The sequence below is a fragment of the Agelaius phoeniceus genome, chromosome 3 (assembly GCF_051311805.1).
Source record: "Agelaius phoeniceus isolate bAgePho1 chromosome 3, bAgePho1.hap1, whole genome shotgun sequence".
Taxonomy (NCBI): domain Eukaryota; kingdom Metazoa; phylum Chordata; class Aves; order Passeriformes; family Icteridae; genus Agelaius; species Agelaius phoeniceus.
The window spans coordinates 80,288,326-80,304,383 of record NC_135267.1 but is presented as its reverse complement, the minus strand read 5'-3'; the positions used below and the strand labels follow the sequence as shown (position 1 = coordinate 80,304,383).

General features: G+C 35.6%; 1 protein-coding gene across 1 annotated transcript in view; it reads left to right on the top strand.

The window, feature by feature from the left end:
• TTC27 (tetratricopeptide repeat domain 27) overlaps positions 1-15,584 on the top strand; it is a 112,558-nt gene extending 96,974 nt beyond the window's left edge. The window contains exons 16-20 of the mRNA XM_054629777.2: positions 1,743-1,908; positions 7,948-8,145; positions 11,560-11,671; positions 12,255-12,355; positions 15,341-15,584. Of these exons, the coding sequence (XP_054485752.2) occupies positions 1,743-1,908; positions 7,948-8,145; positions 11,560-11,671; positions 12,255-12,355; positions 15,341-15,463 (700 nt within the window). The 3' untranslated portion in view covers positions 15,464-15,584. The remainder of the gene's footprint in view (positions 1-1,742; positions 1,909-7,947; positions 8,146-11,559; positions 11,672-12,254; positions 12,356-15,340) is intronic.
• Positions 15,585-16,058: the final 474 nt, after the last annotated feature.

The window sequence follows — 16,058 nt, the reverse complement described above, 5'->3', positions numbered from 1 at the left end:
ATTAATTTTCAGGAAGGTAGGGGAGATGATACAGACTAACCCTACAGATGGTGGAGAGCAGTTGCAGAAACAATATATCAGAGAGCTGTGGCAGATCCCAACTTCCATTGTAGCAAAATCCACCGAAGGAACAGGACTGTGTTATTTTCTAATTTAATCTAGTAAAATCAGGGTCTGAAATCCCTTAGTGAGATTGTTAACAGGAGAAAACTCAACTCTGCACATTTATTCATCAGCATCACATCTATCAATATATGAGAAGAGAGAGAAAAGGGGAGTGGATATGGGAAGATCCTGCATGTGGACTGTTCTGCTCTAACTATGCCAAATGACCTGTTCTCCTTAAATAATTTTGCTCTATCAGTCCACTCTCTTTGTGTATATTTGATAACTCTTAATATCACGGCATTAGATTTGCAGTTATTTACATTTTTCCCTGACCAAGCTATTTCAAACTTCTAATGAATGGCCTGATCAACTACTTAGATATTACATTGTCTTGGCTTGTGTTTACACTCTCTTGGACCCTCTTTTTGAAACTCAACCAACAGTTTCTTTGGGCTGTCTGTCCTTAGAGAAAACACTTTCAACAATTTAGTCAAGCAATATAGAGCAAGTGAACTGCATATTTTGATAACAGGCCATCTTTATATGGTATTTATTAAAAAGAGATATGTTGTTATGCCTTACCAAAGAAGCTTAGGAAAGCTCCATTTCAAGTCTTAATTTAAAGGAACGCATTCCTTTGTGGTTTTTTACGTATCATGACTGTGAAACTGAGAGTGTGACTGTCAAACTTCAGTCTCTTAGAAAGAAATGTATCATTCCAGTTCTCTAGCAGGGTTATTTTAAAGTTTCAAATTTATTGCAACTTTTTGTAGTATGTTTAAGGCTTTAAACAGTAAACTTGCAAACCTCACCAACACATGCTTCAGATGGCATGTTGTTATCTGAGGGTGGCATTACTGCTCTCCTAAGGAAATGGTCAAGAGTTGACTGCAGCGGATGCATATGAAAAACTAAAGATGCTTTGTAAGTTGATGATGATTTTATAGGTATTGTGCTGTCCAGCTTTATTCCATAACACTTTCTCCTGTCAGTATGAGATGGGTTAGATTGGAGAAGGACCCTAGTAGTGTTTGGGGCCATTCTGACACATTTGTACTGAGCAGCACAGCATCAGGGATCAGAAGGTGTAAGTAAATCTTTCAGCTGACCTAAGGATAAAAATGTTTCAAAATGATGGGCTTCTGTGCAATGGATATGCATGTTTACCATGGGCAAATGTTTAAAATAAATGTGATTAAATAAGTCAATACCATTTGCATCTATCATGAACTCAGTGATTTTTAATTTTTTAATGTGTGTTAAAACTGCAGCATGAATAAGATTGTTTTCTCATGGTTCCAGTTAAAAATTTGGAAAGGAAAATATTGACATAGATGGCAAAATTATGATACATTTTTGTAAAAAAAATTAAAAAATACAAGAGCTAAGAGACGTTACCTAGTTCGAATTACAGAGTGTACTGTTGTGTATGAACTAATATAAAATAGTTTGCAACAGAGATTAAGGAATTATCAGTATTGTGAATTACAAGCAATAGCTTTTGCATGGCATTGTGTTCTAAATGGGATTTTTTAAATGAGCAGTTTTTTAGTTAGACACAGATAGCTGTGCCAACTGATTTTAGTGTAGAAATCTTCTGTAATAATTTATATTATTCTTTTATTTTTGATTAGGATCAAAGCATTTCGAACCCTCCAAGAAGCTCTCAAGTGCAACTATGAGCACTGGCAAATATGGGAGAACTACCTTCTCACCAGTACAGACATTGGAGAATTTTCAGAAGCAATTAAAGCTTATCACCGGCTCATGGACTTAAAAGAAAAGTACAAGGATACACAGGTGGGGAAATTTTCATATTTAGTCATCCTATATGTTCACTAATTTTTGTTCAGAGACAGAGAGATTGATGATAGCTGCTGATAGCTGTGCTCTCAGTAATGATAGTGCACGTGCCAATGAAGTTATGTAGGCAAGTGATTTAAGTTTTGGAGAGTTGGACTCTAAGAATAAATATTTCAAATTAAACTGGACAAAACTGAAAACCTTTGCATCCAGATTGCACCAACTTTGTGAAAGCACATGTGTGAGCCTTGCAGTTTCAAGACCTATTTTTATATAAAATGCAGTGCATAATCCCTTCTTTCCATATTGTTCCTGCATATCTCGGTGTCAGAAATAATATCAATTATTTAGTTGAAAGAAAGGGAAGCTTTTCCCATGTATTGGAAAATTCCACAAATGAGCTTTTGAAAGTGAACTGAATGCATTACAGTCATAATATTGATTCTTAATAACCAGAACAAAGAAAAATAAAAGAGGTATTTTGCTCATCTTTCACTGTAGTTCAGTTCAGTTAAATTTTGTGTTTGTAAACGTATGCTCTGGACAAAATCCAGAAAACCAACCTTAACAGCTTCAGCTGGGATGCTGCCTTGCCTGAAACCAAGTCCTGAACCTAGCAGGGTTTTGCACACTCAGTGAAAATAGCAAGGTGAAGCTGAAAGGCAAGCCAAAGAATCTCTCGAGGAGAATAATAAAACACCTTCAAGAGCCTTTGCAAAATTAGCAGATCTGGTTGAAGAGCTTATGGGCTCTTAGTGAGATATGTAGTACCAGGGTAAGAGGAACCAGCTGCTCCTGCTCATGGATCCAAAGAATGTTTTGTTTCTTGTCCCATAAAAAGAGAAAAAGTAGCTTTCCTGGGAATTTGAGTCCAGTGATGAGAAGAGAGAGCAGATAGAATTGGTTAAAATTGTGGAAACATTTCGTTTGGTCATGGGGTACAGGGCTGTTAAATACTTTTTTCACGTTACTTTTTAATAACAAATTGTAGATGAGTACAATGCTTATTACTAGTAAAGCCAGTCATGCCCAGGATAACATTCTGTATTAATAAAATCTTTCAGGTTTGGTATAGCTAAACATTAAACATTAGCACCAAAGAGTGTCAATGGAAAACTGTGTTATATGTGGTAAAGATTAGTGTGTTTGGCAGCTAGAGTAGTACCATTGTACTGGTGGGGCCTGTCATGGAGCATCTTGTAGATGGTTGGCTTTTTTCAACTAATTTTTTTCTCAATTACTACTTAAAATAGCATTTTTAGGGGTGGTCTACTGTATTATTTAAAACAGACTGACAGCTGACTAGGAGTAGAGGTTCCTACATCTCTTTGCCCATTTGAGATATTTTGAGATTATACAGATGCCTATTACTGTTATTTGTCAAATTTTATGCAATATATTTTATTAAAGGATTTGAAGATACTGCTTGTATTAAATTTCTATTTTTGTTGCATAACTTTTTTAATCTTGTTCTCATACAACTTTTATAACTTTTAAAGAAGTATATATGGTATCTTTCCTAAATTATTTTTGCATCTTAAAATTAACTTTGGCTTCTCATATGTGAAATGTTTTATGGGTTTCATTGTAACTTCTAATACAGTTGCCTAAATTAGGAGGATTTTACTAGTTGCCAAGAAAAACCTCAGGGCCTGATTAGAGAATTTCAGGCTTGAAACAATTATCTTACAAGAGGAGAGTATTTCTGTAGCAAAACAAAAAAGCAGATAAAAATAAAAGCTTCTGCTGAAATTGTTTACAAAGTTCACCATTAATTGGTGAGCCTCTCCTTTTTTCCAACTGGACTGTTTGGAATAGGGATGATCTATAACCATCTTGTGCAATTGTATTTTGACAATCTGAAATAATGAACGTGAGTAAATGAAAATATACACCATTGTTTCCATTCAACATAGTATGATCTTCTCTCAAGTTATATTTACTATTTGTAGTCATCATAGATTTTAATTGATAGACTACTAAGCTACATGGCATAATGGTGAGAAACAAGGTAGGAATTCTTAAAAAAATAAATATGCACAGGACTGGAAGAAACAAGTTGAGTCATGGATTCGTTCTTTGTGAAAACCAACTGCTTTTAGCATAATCATTGCTGCAGAGTACCCCTTGTGAGACTGAATGTATAGATTACGAGTGTGCAATTGAATATACAATTTGAAATGCCCTTGATTTCTGTAGCTACATAAGACTTTAATTTTATTTCAGAATAGCATGAAGTCATATTTTTATATCACTGATTTCTTCTAATAATAGTAAAGCGTTCATATTCCTGTTGATGATTTCTGTTAGGCCATTGTTGTCCTTTGTGCCAGTCTTCTGAGTGCAGCACATGGATTTGGGAAATTTTTCTTCTGTGCTGTTCTAGTTATTTAACAATGCCATCCTTGTGGCAGAGGTTCTGAGATCATGATATCATGGAGCTTGAAGATATGTATGCACAGATTCTATAGATAGAATTGGACAATGAAGAGGTAAAGGGCTCTTTGTAAGTGAGCAACAATGCAATAAAAGATTGCAGCAAATGACAGTTTCAAAAGTCTCAGTTTGCTAGCATTGTGTATAAATGTTAAAAGCACACTTTCTTACCTTCCCTCCTTACAGGTTCTTAAAATTCTTCACATTTCCATGTATCTTTTCATGTTCACAAAGCTGAGAAATATACCTGAAAAACCTTCAATATATATGTTATGTAATAAAACAGAAAGGCTAACTGAATTATCTATATTTTCCATTAGTAAATCAGTCACTATAAAGTACACAAGGAGAAAGCCTTACCTATTGTAATCATCAATTTGGTCTCTGAGTTATTGATATGAGCTAGTAAATGTACCTGGAAGGTTTCTGCAATTCCTGATTATACTAATTTCCATCACATGTGCTTATGGAGGCAATCAACCTTTTTTACTTGGAGTGTTGCAGTCTTCGGAATGACAGAGTTATTTTGTGGTTGGAAAAACTGTTTCAATACAGTATTTCAGAAACCATATCTTCATTATATGCTGTCAAAGATTATGAATACAGAAGTATGGACAAAGGATTCCACTTTGCTATTCTGTGCTATTGAGATTCTAGCACAGTTTTTCTGGTACCCTTTCCATCAAGTACCATCCTCATTTCAGCAGTTCATGTTGCCAAACCATTTCTAGCTAAAGGCCACAAGAGCATGTTCCAAGGGGATCTTGAAAAGCGAGGGTAGGAATTAATAATTTCTGGAGCTCTACTTCATTTCAGTAGCTCACTAATAACAATTGTCTTTATTATCAAATCCTTAGTTTGGAATGGAATAGGGAGAGATCACAGACTGCAAATTTGTCATTTTGGATCTGTTATCTGAGGGTTCTCATCTTTCTTGGGCACTGTCAAGTTTGATTAGTATTAGTGAAGCATCTGAAAATGGTTTGACCAAGAGAATTTTTATATGAAAGGAGTTGTTTGGAGAACAATTGTGAAATGAGAGTAACTGATGAAAATCACTGCATTTATAAATTACTTGGTTTATTTCTAAGGTTTTGTCTCACAGTATCTTTTGTTCAGTTTGTAGTAAACACATTATTCACAAAGCAAAGGAGAAGGAGGCATGCAGATGGTGTGATGTCATACTAAACGTGAACTCTCTGGTCATATGGAGCCCAGTTCATTAAAAGAGGCATGAAGAAAACCAACCAACCAAAAAAATCCTCTACTGCATGTTTTGGGATCTTGGGCCAACAGAGCATTGCTGTAGCAGTTTAGTGTGTATGGCAGTTTAAAATCTCTCAAAGATACAAATTTTAACTTTTTTGGCAACCTAAATTGCAAAACTCTGCTACACTGCTAATACAGATCTGGATGATTAGTACAATTCACTTGCAGTTTGAAATAACTTTATTTAACAAGTGTGGACAACCAAGCATTAATGATTTATTTCTGTTTAATGGACCTTTTAATCTGGGTCTTGACACTAGTTTCATTTTAACTGCTGTAGTGCCAAAGCTTACGTGATGGATTACAAAAAAAGGAAATGGATTATTGTGATAGATGTGTAAGTAAAATCAAGACTCTATGAGAATAGGGCTAATTTTACAGTTGCTACATCCTACTGATTAAGGAAACTCTTTTTTTTTTTAATGTACAAACAAAATAAAACTTTTTTTAAAAAAGCTTTAAAACTTTTGATGATTATATATGATATTCACATGAACTAACATTTGGACTTTGATTAACAGTTTTGTTAAACTGAGAAATTGATTGAGAATTCATATCTCTGTGTGTGAATCCTCAGGACCAGTTCTGGTTCCTTGTCAAAAGAGAACATAGTTTAGTGTTTTCTTGCATCGATGTTTTTTTATTACAGTGCTTTAGTAATGGAAATATCAGCACTTGCTGATGTTTTTCTAGCAACTCATTATAGAGGACCTGGTTAATGGTGGGATTTGGTGCCTTATATTCCAAATTATGAATATAAATTGGACTATTAATAGTTCATTGTATTTTCTGTTATCTTAAGTGAATTTTAAGAGATCTTGAAGGAACTGCCAGTTTGTCATATCATTTTATAAGGAATATGAGTGACTGTTGTGGTTTTGGGGGCACAGGAGGGGAGCTGTTTAACTCATGTTCAGTTGTTATTGTGATGCCATTCAATTGTTACATTGATGCCAACCTGGTTCTGAAAAGATACCAGGTAGATGTTTATTTAATATAGTTATCAGCCATTTTGATTGATTTGGGTTGTTCTGACGAGAATCTTCTGTATCTGATAAAACTCGTTATTTTTTGGGATGCATTGTAATGGAGTCATTCTACAGAAGAAAAGTTATTTTAGGAAAATGACATATCACAGGTGCTAAACTGGGTGTGTTTTTATTCTGAGTATCATATACTTTGATACTGTCATCATTTTTGCATTACTTTCTTCCAGTGAACTGCATCTTGATTTGTGAGGTGTTTTGGTAAGGTTTGCAGCTATTCACAGGTCATCTTTGAAGTTGGTTTTATTACTGTCTTGATATTAATACTGCTGTGTGAGATTTCATGTTGTTAGTGTCGCATGGATGTGACACTAACACAAAATGTTGAAGCAATAAAGTTGCCAAATTACAGGCTCACAAGTCAGGAAGTACCAGCATGAAGGTGTTTGTGCAGCTTTTACTGGCCTAGCTTGAATGCAAGCCTGATGAAACTTCCATTCTGTTTTCATCCTTATTTCTTCCCCAGTCGCTGTGTCTCCTGCACTGCACAGGATGGGTACTACTCACTTGATAAACCACAGCTTTTCTGGGGTTTATTCTCTTCTAATTCATCATATAATCTACTGCTTTGATTTACATTTGCTGTTTCCTATTTTGCTGAGGAGAAACTGAGGCAAAGTGACTCTGTTTTCTAGTTTTCTGTGTCCAGTTTGGGACAAAAAGACTGGAATGATGTTGCATTTTTTACATGCAAAATCAATCTCCCACCAGCAGCTGCATGTGCTCAGCATTTCTGCAGGTCAGATCCCACATTCTCAAGCCAGTGATTCAAAAAGTATGGCCACTAATGAGTGTTTGTAGAAGAGTTTGATGGAACTGATTTGTCTAGTAAATCACCAGGAATGCATTAAAAACAGATTCCCAAGGTGGTATTCCATTGCCTTCCAGTTTCCATCTTATCCACTGTACATCTTTCACTTTCTGCAGGTTGTTAAATAGAGGTCCTGTAAAAAAAGTGTCTTCCATTACCCGAATTAATTTCGCTCAGCCTATTTACTGATCTTTTTATAACTGTATTAGAAGGTGAAAATACCTATAAGATATTTTCTGTCTCAGTTTCCTTTACCCAAATTTCTGTCTTATATTTTTGACCTCTTCACCCACACCAACGTAGAATCTTATAGATGAGGTTTAAATCAGTTGAATTAGTCCATGTATTTCTTAGTAAATTCTGTACTTGCCATATGGCACAATCATTAATAGAGACCAAACATTACAGATAACATTATATATACTGATGTTGATTTGAGTTGAAATAACAACTCTCTCCTGCTGCTTTTTTAAGGTGCTGGCTATTCTGGTCAGAGCAGTAGTGAATGGTCTGGCAGATCGTGCTGGAGAGGTATCAAGTGGATTGAAGGGGAAACTGCAAGAGCTCTTGGGCAGAGTCACTTCACGAGTGACAAATGATGGGGCAATCTGGAGACTTTATGCCCAGCTTTATGGAAATGGAGAGAATGATAGTAGTGAAGATATTGAAAAGGTAAGAACTATAGTGCTATAGTAGAACATGCTCTTGTTCCAGACCTATTTTGCTTTAGTGTTTTATAGGCACATTGTCTTTTCTTCCTACAGCACGCATTTTTACAAGGAGCAAGATGTTTTACATCCGTTTTCTTGGACTTGAAAAAAAAAATCTCTTTTTTACCAGTGTTTCATTTCAAAACATCCTATCACATCCTTCACAGCATATGTGTATGGTCCTGAATTAGTATTCTGAAACTTTTCTTGGCAACAGTCTAACATCTATAAAAGTGGTATGAGTTTTGGCTTTTTTTAAATTGAAATATTTGATTCAGAAGATAGGCTATTACAGCTTCTGAAAAAAAAAAAAAGGATCGTAAAGGCATGATCCAGTAGCAGTATAAGCCATCTGTGTTCTTTGTAATCACTAAGGGAAAATGCACGTAAAATAATCTACGCCACAGAGTACCCAGAGTAGAAATTTTTTGTCCTTAATTAGCTTAAAATGGACTTAAATAATAATACTTAATCCTTAGTCTGTTGAACCATTGGTTTCTCTTTACCCATCACTGATTTTGCTATGTTAGCTTCCATTTCTTGTCCTTATCACTTCCCAAGGAATTAAGTTCATTGCGTTTCCAGAATAACCACTCTGCGCTGCTAGAAGTGTTTACTTTGTTGTATGCTGGAGCATGCTTTGCATTTGATATTAAATTTCAAAAAGTTCAAATAGCCTTGCACAGTTCAAAAATAATTAGGGTCATCAGATCTTCACTGAAGTTGAAAATACACAACGTCAGCATTCAGTATATGTTCACCAATGGGGGTACTACGCCTTTGGCCTGGGCGAAAAATGCCTCTCTGGAGGATTGCTTAATATCAAGCAGAGAAGATGGTTAGGCCTATGAATTGTATTCCTGTGGTCTTAAATTTATAATCATTTGTGCCTTGCTCATTGTCTCTTTGTGCTCTGCCCTGTGAAGAGCCTTGTTTAGTCATTGTTGGTGTCTATTATACCTGCAATTTCTCCCTTTTGTCTTCTCTGTTTTTCTTTACAGACGAAGAGTACGAGGGATTTGGCCTATTTAGAATGCAGAAATACAGATACTGCAATATCCTGTAATATATCCTCAAATTCTTACTCAGACATGCAAAGCAGCAGAGGCCCTGTCTATACTATGAATGTAATCATTTCAGAATCTGGTTACATCATGGTATTTTTAACTAACCCAGTTAAAAACATGGTTTCAATTTGTAGAGTATAGACTGTACTTTAACTATGTTTCCTAATCAGGCTGGTTGTGGAACACACAGTGTAGCTTGCTTGTGAGATGGAATGATGTTTATAAATACTTACATGTGTATGCAAATATCCTGGTATGACAGTACCACAGATCCAGATCATAAAAAACTGCCTAAGGCCACAGCATGTATTAATTTACAGTGTAAAAATTAATTTGCAATGCAGCAAATAATCACTGATTTCTGATATCATGTTATGAAGTAAAAATGATAAAACCCGTATTTATTGGCTTTACTGCCACAAGCAGCATCATGGGTCAGTCAGATATTAAGTGACTATAACCATATCTGTAGAAAAATTCTACATATATAGTTCGGTTTGCCACCCGCATTTATTAGGGAAAAGGTCAATGAATTCTAAAAGGGCATTATTTACTATACTGTGGCATCAAAGGACAAAAAAAGATGGGAACAAATCTTTAAATGTGTCATGCACCTCCTTACAAATATAGGGTTTGACCTTTATACCTTCCCATTCTGCACCTTATTTAGTGCAGGTTTAATTATCTTTAACCAGTTTTGTTCCTAACATTGAATTTGAAAGAACAATCTTGTATGTGTGGCTATTTTCAAAGAGTGTCTTGGTTGCTGGGGGTTTTTACTTTTCTGTTCTGCTGATACATCTGATGCCACATTAATCACTAGGGTCTACAGTTAAAATTCACAGCAGCGCTTTGTAAATTGAATCAAAGTCAGTCAAGGTTTGCAAGTTAGGAGTGTAAAATTACTGAAGTGTTGGGTTTGTGGTTCTGTTTTGGGGTTTTTTTCTTTAGCTTAGCATATATTTACTCTCACACTTCAGTGTATCTGAACTGCCACCTCATTCAGTACTTCTTTCTTCCCTACACTGGATGCAGTCCAGTCCACACCTTTCCCACTGAGGAATCTTTCCAGCCTTCAAGTTTGCTGCTGATCCATCCCAGGCTATGAATCCCTTCTGTTCCTTGAACTTTCCCCAGCTCATAACTGTTTCCTTTCAGGATAAATCCAGGTTCCAGAAGTGCAAATAAACAGTCCACAAGACTTTGAATTCTTTCCCCTCCTTGACATCTGTCAGCAACATTCCCCCCCTCCGAATTTGCTGCTCTGACTCAGACACATGTAGACTGAAATAAGACTGCTGCAAAAACTGTTGTTCCTTCTCTTGGAAATTCTTGCCTCTGCTTGCCAGAACTACTACCAGTTATAACCTAGGTTATTATGAAAAGAAAAGTAATTCACTCTGATTTGACTTACTATCCCTTTATTGCCATTTACAGCAGCATGAGCAGTTCAGTCATCTGTGCCATTGTGAGAGAAGGTGGAAGCTTCTGGAGTGACAACCCTCACAATCAGAAGTCTTTACTGTGCTCATGTATATGTCCCACACTGAAACTTTTTTATTCTTTTATATTAAAATTAAAATTTTTATTCTATTTTATTAAAATAAAAAAATTTATTATTTTATATTAAAATTAAAATCTCTTTAAAAAGGTTACTGGAGAGTTGTCACTGGACTAAGCCATGTAACTTCTGGCATGTATTTGTTTCATGTTTTTGATGCTGTAGAAAGAAAACAAAATTCAAAAGCCAAAATCAATTTCTTCTGCTAAAATTATTTTACTCCCCTTAATGAGATCCTCCTTCCATATTGTTTACATTTTTTTATCCTGTTCACACTGAGAACCAGAGCAGTCTGGCAACTAATAGCTACATCTATAAATGCATATTTCCCAAGATTACATATACAGGAAGAAAGCTTTGATGTATTCACTTAACATTTTTTAGATATGAATTTGCTGTTTGAAGTGTGAATGCAAGTATTTTTCTGTTTTTCATGTGCATTTAATTATGATGACTTGGCAAACATGGGTCACATCCATCAGTCTAGACAGATTTTTAAAAGATAAAAATTAGACAGATGTTACTTTATATGCTTCTCATACTTGAGCTGCAGTACTGGTGAAGCACATCTGTGTTACAGCTGGTGCTTACTGCTGCAGAGGAGGACACTACTCCAACTCACAGGAAATCAAGTATAGTAAAGATAGATTCATTTTCTGGATTCACCACTAATTTTGTAGATACTTAAAACTATTTACTTTCCTAGTTAATTTTCTGACATTCTAATAATTTTTTTTCCTCCTTGCAGTCACTTCAGTATCTCACTAAGGCACATAAATGTGAAATTCAATCAAGTGATTGGGAGAAAGATGTTTCTTCTTTCAAGGAAGTGGTGAAAGGAGCCATAGAGATTGCACATGGTATGTTCTCCCTTTTATTTTTCATGAAGATTGTAACAAATATTTATTAAGCTTAGTAGCAAAATAATACTCTACCTATTGTATTTATTCCTACTACTAGGAGTGCTGTAACAGAGATTATCATCCTGATACTGCATACAAAATATACTTGGAATGAGGCAGAAATTGTGTAGGGTGAGTCAGTAAACATATGACTGGTAAATATGGAATCAATTAATTCCATGATCTAGCAACTTCATAAAGCAAGTGAAAATGCATCTACAGTTCATCTCAGTCCTCAGATCATCAGATAAATTGTTTGATTGAGTATGCTAGTCAGGAAATGAATGAAACTTACTAAGATTATTCCCTGTTCTGTGGTACTTAGGTTTAAGAAGGATACAGATACCTGTTGTGTTTAGAGTTATCGTCTCAAAATTACTTGGCTTTTTTTTTACTTTTTGTTTTTTTGGGGGGGGGAATATGGCATTTAAAAATGTCTGTGGAGGGTGTCAAGATCTTTAATTAAATGGTTTTTTTTAAAGATTATTGCTAGAGTGGTAATGCTTTTTCATTTTGGGGTCTTTCTGTGTTTGGATTCTAGTGGCTATAAAATGCAGCAAGAACAAATCTAATCATCAGGAAGCTTTACAGATACTTTCTTCAGCTCGGCTCAACTTACGTGGCTTGTCATCCAAGGCAAAGGTAGGAATGTTTGAAAGGTAGGAATTTTTGTTTGAAAGCTAGAAATCTTTGTTCTGTTGCCAGAATTTCTCTGTTTTGAATCAATTATAGATCAAATAATACCTGCCTGTTGCAGTGCATCATCAGGTGATGTTCATTTCCATGCTGTTGAGGTTTCCAGTTTTAAGTAAACTTTTATTTCCCTTCTTCCTGCTAGGCTTTGTTGCAATACTAGTCTAAGAGACAGCACTGACATTTTAGAGTAAGGTAGAACTTGATTTAAAATGTTGGACAAACTGAATTGTACAGATTTGAATTTTGAAAGCAATCAGTCATTTCAAAGACCTGTTTTTAATGTAAGTAGTCATGGCATAAACTGGGCAGTCTCAGAAAAAATGGATCTAAACCTGCAGAAAGGACCCAGATGTATCAAGATGTATTCCTTTGCATCACTTGGGGTGTTTTAAAAAGAGCTATTTATTAAAAGACAGAACTAATTTTTAATCTGGTTTTTGTGGATACTCTACCAATTCAGATGTCAATTACTTGAAAAAGTCATCATATTTGAATCATACATTTTCTGTTAAAATACACATCTTGTCTTAGGGATTCCTCCTGCCTGTGAAGTTAGTAACTGTGAATCACAGAGCTGAAGTTTTATAATGTGTGCTTGTGCTACAAAGTGTTGATTTGTCATCATTGTGCTAAACTTGGCTCATTTTCTTTTAAGTTCTTTAAAATTAAGGATAAAAGCCTAGGAAAGTTGCGTAAGCAAACACAAGCTGGATCTGTAACTCAGCTTTTAGGTACAGGTATAGGTAAGACTTTTAAATGTGTTGAAAAAAGAGACAACATATTTTTGCTCTTACTCACAAAATATGATTGTGTTTTCTTTAAAAGAGGTGCATAGACTGAGTATTACTGTAGAGAAAGCACTAAATGACATATATTATATGAATGCAAGTCCAGGTGGTTTATATTATGAAAGATCATGTCTTATCTGAAAGATTAATAATATATGACTCTAGTAAACTCTATTTCAAGTTCCAAAGGCACTAATCAAATGAACCTCTATATTATTGGCAGCTAATGATTTTCTGTTACTTCTGAGAAAACTGTCATATTAGAAATGAAGCATTTTATGTGAACTCACTGGTTTTGCATCCCATCCAAGATGCCATCCTACTTTGAATTTGAAGTAATATTGAATGTTCAAAGTATGTTGTAATTTAAAAACTCAGTCATCTTCTATCAGATCCTATGCACAAACAGCTTAGCACTGTTTATGTCTGTCCAAGCTTGACTGCATCTCATTTTACTGCCCTGGGAGTCATTATTAGTGTGAGAATTTTTTTTTTAATTTTTAAATTCAGCTGAATAAAGCACTTTAAAAATGGGCTAAGAACATACTCACTAGTTAATATTTCAGGAGGAATAAAAGAACAGTGAAAATAACTGATAAAAGATAAAATTCCAAAATTTTGTAGTCAGGATATGCAATTGGAACAAATAAGGAGAACAGGTGAAACAATGTCACTGCTTCCAGGATCTCCATCTCTTGATGTTTGAGCTCCTGTGTGTGTCAGACTCATGAAGCACCCACAATCTGTCAAAGGCAGCAGATGTGCTGCTTCTGGGCTCTTTTCTGCACAGGGCCTGCTAGGCAGTCACATGCTGTGGCAAATAGCACAGTGGGCACTCTTCTGGTTCTTGTCCCAATGAACCCTTTGGATCTGACATCATTTGTAAATGCCTGAAAGGTGGGCACTGTTTTGGGGAGACATGGGGCACAAAGCCCAAAGAATGATGGTGCTTGAAACATCCCCAGGCTGTCTCTAGCTGAATAGATTTCTCTTAATTGTGTAGAAAAAAAATTTAAAAAGAGAAAATAATTATATCATTCTGATTTATTTACCTATCTTACCAGAAATAGCCACATTTTTCTATCACACTCCCAGTGTGAAGTTTTTGGGCTGAAAATCAAAGTTTCTGTACTTGTAGCATTAATATGTTCCTATTGTTGTGTAAGATGTTCCTTATTTCAGTGACAACATTGTTTTGAGGCACAGTGAATACCTTGGTTCAAGCCTTTTAAGTACATTTTTGTTTATATACATATCTGTATTGTCCCGTTATGTTTTGATGATATTCTGATGTACAGATGTACTCCAGAGCAACTTTTGTTTTTGTCTCTAAATGTAGGCTTTGTGATTGTGTCAAATGAAGTGTGAATCACTCTCCCTTTACATAATGAAGAGAAGAAATATGTTTGGGTGTTCCCCCTTCCCCATATTTCTGTGTAGCAATACCTCACATAGCCTCAATATTAAATAGATGAAGATTATGATTGCTCATGAGTTAGCTGCTTTTTTTTTTGTTTCTAATAATGTCTTAAAATCTTAAAGAAAAATTTTTATTACTCTGTAGTGTTTTGTTTTCTCTGGTATAACTAGTTTCACACAGGTGAATGCCTCCACCCATGCATGTCTTCACATCAAATGTGAAAAAATATTTATTTGAAGTTTTGGAGAAAATGAAGAATATGAAACTGGGGAAAATGGTCATTAAAATTCACAACCAATTTGTCAGTAGGTGGGCTTATAAACTTCAGTGACAAAATGTGAGATGCTCTTCTAATTTAAGTTTCATGAAAAAGTCCTTTACTTTCAATGGAATGAGGAGTCAGCGTAGGCAGTCAGGTCAGAGCAGAAACCCCACGTCCACAGGAGGATTTGAACCCTTTTGGCACAATACCAGGTGTGTGGCTCAGATTTCAGGTCTATATGCAGGATATGTGTCTGTATGTGTGTATAACTTCTGTTTATTAGCCACAAAATGGCCTTTTCTTTGAGAGAGATACCATCATCGTTTCCAAAATTATGAAAAGCAGTCTAGAGATCATGAGCTTCCTGTATTTTGTCTCTCTCCTGAAGGAGAGAAACTGTATATATTTTTTAAAGGTATTTATTTATAAAGTGCTTACAAGTATTTCTTTTTCTTGTGCAGCAACTTTTCATAGATGTAACAAGTAATGAAGTTCACAGTGAGATAGCTGATGAGGTGACAGCTATGGACAACATGATTGCTGAACTTCAGGAGCTGAGCAACCAACTGAGAAACCAGTGCTGACGTATGGACCAAATTTTGGGACAGGATAATGATAATGATATGTTTCTTTTGCCACCACTTTTGCTGATGAAATGGTAACAATTCTCAGGCAACAACACCCTCAATAAACACTTTTCTGTAAGTGCTGTTCTTGTGGTCAGCTTTTTTCAAAGTTCCTGCTGCCTTTTAAGATTCTTTCTTACCTGGTCCCACTGTCTTACGAAGTTGCATGTTTTGGTTCTTCAGCCCCAGATTTCCTAGAAGAGAGCTGCTGATGTTTGTAAGGTGATTATGGAGGATTAGTTCTGCCTGCTTCATCCCCCTTGGTGCTGGGATGCTGGAGGATGCCCCACCCAGGGAAGGAGCAGGGGAGGTGCTGGTCTGGAGGAGATGAAGAAGCAAGCAGCAGAGGTGGGAGCTGAGCCCAGCCAATTTCCCATTTTAATTCAGTGTTAATTGCTTACAGGGTGGGAGTGGAGTCTTGAGAGCAAGAATTTAGTCTTTTTTGTTCTTCAGGTAATACAGTTAAAGTAGAAGGCTGTTTGTTGCATTAGGATTTGCAAACCATTATTACTTAAAGCAGTATTGGTTTGTTCAATATACATAACTTGTATCC